Source organism: Choristoneura fumiferana, chromosome 26 (assembly GCF_025370935.1).
Source record: "Choristoneura fumiferana chromosome 26, NRCan_CFum_1, whole genome shotgun sequence".
NCBI lineage: Eukaryota > Metazoa > Arthropoda > Insecta > Lepidoptera > Tortricidae > Choristoneura > Choristoneura fumiferana.
Genome location: NC_133497.1, coordinates 6,133,293 through 6,139,292, shown reverse-complemented (window position 1 = coordinate 6,139,292; position 6,000 = coordinate 6,133,293). Strand labels below are relative to the sequence as shown.

The following is a 6,000-nucleotide window of genomic DNA, read 5'->3' as shown; positions in this document are numbered from 1 at the left end:
AGTTGAACTATAGTCGTCTGTACCTCAACTACATACTATATATTGCGCTTCAATCACTCCTGCTGGCTCGTGCTGAGACACCGACTTCAAACTAGTAGAAAATAATTTTCAAGGTTTTTGAAGTCTGTTCAAATATTTGAACAAACATTTTTTTCTTGATTTTTAGTGTTTTGTAGCCAAAATGCATCTGACAACGATTAGGTACATCGAGCTCAAACACGGCATAGTTATATTATTTTATAACAGAGTACCAGTAGGTACCTACGGTCTTCTTTATCAGGTCCAGTTTACCAAATGATAAATACTTGACTTGGTGTTAAAAATGCCAAAATGGCGGGTGTCGAGGGTTTCCCTCGATTTCTCTAGATCCCATCGTCAGATCCTTACTTGATGTCAATGGGACCACCTCGGAAGTACCTACATTTCATTTAGAACAAAAAATGAATTCTGAAATTTGGCCCACAACTGGCGGAGTTATCGCGTAACAAACACAAAAAAAACATACAGACGAATTGAGAATGTCCTCCTTTTTTAAGTTGGCTGAAAAATAGAATGTTATGCTATTACGTGAACTCTTAATAATGAAAATGAAGAATCACTAAGTACCTAAAAAATAGGTACGCGATCTTTAATAAATGTGGCGTGGGAGAAGATGTGTGTAAAGGCAGCGTATGTGTGGACGTTGCATCTGTGCTCATTGCGGGGCGCCACGGACAGCACGCCGCGCAGGTAGTAGCGCTGGATCCCGCGCTCCACGTTGGGGAACACCAGGCCGCCGCCACTGTCGCCGCGGCACACCCCTGCACCCGTACCTGTAACTCGTAATAATGAGGCTATGTCATGATGTGAGCCAGCCAGTGAACAATTGCCATGAAGTGTTGTCATCAATTCTAAGATCTGTCCACTACCATGAGTTTACAGTGACCGTACTCGATAGCGACGGAGTAAATTATTTGTAGAGGCGCTGTACAATTCTCCATACAAATAATTTACGCCGTCGCTATCGAGTACAGACACTATAAACTCATGGTAGTGGTACAGGCCCTATACCACTAATGTAAAAGCTAAATACAAAATTTCCAATATACTCGTACTTTGTTATGCAATCGGGCCCTAGCTACGACATAAAATTTCCGCTTTAGAACAAAAAAAAATCTACAGTGTTTACCAGGAATAAACTCACAATAGCAAGGTTGAAGCCGTGGTTATTATTATTTTTTAAAATACTTAATCATTTAATCGTGCACAGAGTTATAACACATATACAAAATTAAAAAAAAATACAACAGCCGTGATTATAATAATTTAACTATCTACTTTCTAGGTCATATAATATAGCACAGAGGATGGCTGTTGGGGCCGAAAAGTTCTCGAATGGAAGCGCAGCGTAGGACGTCCACCAACGAGATCGACTGACCTGGTAAGACTTGCATGCTGGTCGCTTCCAACCAAAGCAACTAAAAGGGTATGGGGGAGACCTACGAGTAGGTATGTCCAACAGTGAACGTCAGTGAGTGGCTGATATGATGATGAGCTATAGATATATTTATCTAATCGGCTATTATATCTGTCCAAACAGGGGTACACACATAATTGTACATTATTGCCGAGGCCGGGAAAAAGCAATTCGTAGAAGAGTAGGGTTTGACGTACGAAGCGTAGCTGAGTCCGTCAATAAATACGAATCCACGAATTGCCATTTCCGCTGACGCATGTACAGTGCTTTTCTCCAATAATGCGAGAAAATAAAGCAATATGTTAAAATATTAAATTAAATGCTTAAAATGTCCTTATACTTTCCCGCGATACTTAATTTTTATTTTTTAAAGTACATGACACGACTCGTAATTATTTAAAAATAAAATTGTTTTACATCACATTTACTGGTGGGCGCCGCGTACAGATTTCTGTATCGTAATGATGTCATGTCGAGAATTAAAATCATGCTTGCCAGTTTCTGGTTAAATGTGTGAAACGTGTACAACTTTATTGCCAACTTTATGTACCACATTTTATGCAAAATAAACATATTTGTATTTGTATTTGACAATGGGCAAGGATGGACGATGGACGAGAATAGACGATGGACGATGAGCGATGGATGATGGACAAGAATGGACGATGGACGATAACCAAGGATGGACGATGGACGTTGGACGAGGGACGAGAATGGACGATGGACAATGGACGAGGATGGACGATGGACGGTACACGATGGACGATAGACGATAATGGACGATGGATGAGAGTGGAAAATGGACGATGGACGATGGAAGAGGATGGACGATGAACGAGAATGGACAATGGACGAGAATGGACGATGGACGATAGACGATGGACGATGGATGAGGATGGACGATGGACGAGGGAGGATGGACGAAAGACGATAATAATGCGTAAGTACAAGAAGTAGTACCCGCAAAGAAAAATGAAGGACTGCCTACAAAAAGTGATGAGATCCCATCCCATCAAAAACATTACATGTAAAAAGCTGCAAGTCACGCAACGCAGGTTCTTATAATGCTAAAATGGTTTGAGATGCAATGTTATACCAAGACGGTTATTTTTGTCAGTACCGGGGGGTGCCCATAGAACTCGATTTTCACAATTTGCTTATTTTTAAACCGTGGAAAAATACAGTTTATAGTTCTCAAATAAAGAGTAAACCAAATATTTTTTTAAACACATAATGACTTGGACATCGCGCTTAACGCTTTACTCATACTCGTAATGTGTATCGCTCAAACTGCAATTCATTAGGCTAGCGCTACCTTCAATTAGGTAGAATTACTTTAAATAGCTTACGTTGACGATTATTGTTATATCATTATGTACCCTTGCGATGGCCAAGTCATTTATGTGTTTAAAAAATAAAATAAGCAAGTTATGAAAATCGAGTTCTATGGACACCCAAACTGGTACTGACAAAAATAACGGACTTGGTATAACATTTGCATCTCAAACCTCTTTAGCATTATAAGAACTGCGTTGCGTTGCGAGACTTGCAGCTTTTTTCATGTAATGTTTTTGATGGGACCTATTACAAAAATTAAATAAATATTTACTTGTAATCACAGCTTGTAATGTAATGTAACTATGTTTGCTCGGGTGGTATCTTTCAACTCAAATTTGAAGTGGATATCTTCAACGGATTGACATCCGATACCGATCCGATGACAATGCAATAATTATCATGACATGGGAGTTGATCTGATGATAAAGCTAGACTGGGTAACCATAGGAACTCTGTGATAAAAGACACGACCGCAGCGAATTTGGGACTCGTTTGTTTTGTCTTGACGAGTACTTTGTTAACCAGGAGCATAAAATACTTACAGTCAGCAAAAAAACATATATTAGAAGAATTTTAAGAAAAACTTTTACTGAACTGTTTACGGAACCCTTCATGTTCGAGTTCGACTCGCACTTGACCGATTTTTAGCACGATGTTAACAGCCTCAGCACATTTTCTTCGAATTTTGGGTTTGCTGAGCCACTTCTGTGCCGTAATTTTGGTAAACCTTTAAGCGTATGATACTCTCCATAATATGTTTTAATGATTTGGTATAGGCTTGAAACATTTAAATATTTTTGCAACTTTCCGTAGCCCCATTGGCATAGGCATCATTTTTGAAGAATCGCTCCATCGTGAAAGATACTTGTTAGTTAACGGAAATACGAGTAACAAAACTATTGACAGACAGACTATTGGTAAAGTCATACTCGTAACCATCAACCGTTTATAAAAATAGTGTGAAAGTCGAAGTTAAAGTAGGTTTAAGCATGCCCGCTTAGTAATTTGAACAGCCCTTGCCTATATTGAATTATTTCCAAAAAAAAAATGTAGAATAACCAGGCTTATATTGAAGAAAACTACATTAATGCAGTAAATATTTATATAAATATATTTTTCATTGGCAATAAACCATTTACATTGTGTATTTTTCTTAATTTTCTTAGCTGCAGTTGTAATATCAAGGACGCTCAGGTAATAAATAACAAGAGAATGAGAGTACTTGCCATTCACGGTGCCTGCGCAGAGTTTATCAACAGTGATGAACCTTCTGAAGTCAGAAGGCATATCAGCGATGCACTTTTCCGTATCCACGTACGGCATTTCCGCCGTCTGCAGCACCGGGGAGCCACGGCCAACGTCGTCCTCCGATGTCAGGCCCCAACCTGTAATCTGTTCTTTAAGTTTTATAATTGGCACACGACCCCTTATATTGGTCATCGAAAACGCAGGGATGTACAAAATTAGATCAATGCGGTACGGTACCTAATAGGCTGGCATTTTCATTTGTACTCCCAAAAGTTGTTGGCTCTCGTGCACATATAAATATTAATCTGTTCAGTTTATTCTTAAGTTTTGATTATTACGTAAGATTTTAATTTTTGTTCCTTGCCTTACCTAAATAAGAGGTAGTAAAAGTACCAAAAAATCAAAAACCCGACTACTTCAGAAAAACGTAAAGGAAGAAAATAGGTAAGTCTAGTTGTCGAACAGTTACGTAAATTTAGCTAAGTTAAAGTTTAATTTAGGACCCATTGCTAAGAATCTTTTGTTAGAAGAGGTTTTAAGCAAACACTTCTACTCTATAACAATACTGGCTGTAACCCTGTCTATTTGATTTGTTATTATCATTGTTGATTGTCAATATAAAAATTTTACCTCAACATGGTAGCAGATGCGTATCGAAAAGTATTTTAAAAATAAAATATTGTAGATAGAGTTTGCCAAAAAGGGAGGATGTTAGAAGAGGTTTTAAGCAAACACTTCTACTCTATAACAATACTGGCTGTAACCCTGTCTATTTGATTTGTTATTATCATTGTTGATTGTCAATATAAAAATTTTACCTCAACATCTTTGAGCTGTTCACGAAATGAATTTGACGTCGGGGTTTTTTAGATTTTTTTAAATTTATTGTTTTATTTCATTCTCTTTTGATATTTCTGTGAAATGGTCGATTAAAAGTATACCTATACATACATATATGTTTAAAACCGACTTCAATATTCATATCGGTCAGTATGGGAAAGTCTGAAACTATAAGACATACGAAGATCTGTTCTTAGGAACCATGTCATCGATTTTAGTAACAGGCAAAACTGCATTCAAACATTAAAAAAAACACTTCTCAGTTCGGGAATCGAACACAGTCAGAAAAATAAAACGTACATTATTACTATTCGGATATCGATAGAGTAGGTCATAAGCAATAAATGTTACAGGTACTATTAAACACGGTATCTAGAATGAATAAAATGCATTGTATTTCCACAATTCATAACAATTCATTAACATTTTGAACATGAAACTACCGTGAGACTCACTCATATTAAATATAATGACCCGGATAACTCACGTTTTAAATCGAGTTTAGCTCGACATGTTTCGGGCTAATCCGTAGCCCTTCGTCTTCGGAGCAACGCGACTCAGCGGCTGCTGCAACACGCGCACTGCGCGCCGCTGCTCTGCTCGCGCGACTACCCGACGAAACTGACACCGGCACAAAACTACCCGCGTTTTCATCATCATTACAACTGCGTGTTGCAGCAGCCGCTGAGTCGCGTTGCTCCGAAGACGAAGGGCTACGGATTAGCCCGAAACATGTCGAGCTAAACTCGATTTAAAACGTGAGTTATCCGGGTCATTATATTTAATATAATTCATTAACATTCTTAATGTAAGTTTTATTTTTCAAAACGTCCGGGTACGATTCCCTGAATACAAGTTTTTTTAAAATGTATGAATGCAGTTTTTCTTCTTACTAGAATCGAAGACATGGTTCCTAAGAACTGATCATCGTAATGTCTTATGGTTTCAGACTTTCCCATACTGACCGATATGAATGTTACACCCTGTATATTCTATGTCTCTCCGACAGTTCTAACGAATCTAAGGATTCCTCATATGTTAAAATCCGTCCAGCCGTTTAGGCTGCAGCAAGGACTAAAGAAATGGACATACACACACAGAGTCATGTGTGTGGGGTA

At 38.2% G+C, this 6,000-nt stretch overlaps 1 protein-coding gene across 4 annotated transcripts in view; it reads right to left on the bottom strand.

Moving 5' to 3' along the window:
- The window catches only part of LOC141442835 (serine protease 27-like), an 87,212-nt gene continuing 81,212 nt past the window's right edge, over positions 1-6,000 (bottom strand). For all 4 annotated transcript variants that reach the window (XM_074107963.1, XM_074107965.1, XM_074107964.1 and 1 more), the window contains 2 exons: positions 4,021-4,186; positions 1-812 (listed from right to left, as the gene is read on the bottom strand). In XM_074107963.1, coding sequence (XP_073964064.1) covers positions 607-812; positions 4,021-4,186 — 372 coding nt within the window. In that variant the 3' untranslated portion in view covers positions 1-606. The remainder of the gene's footprint in view (positions 813-4,020; positions 4,187-6,000) is intronic.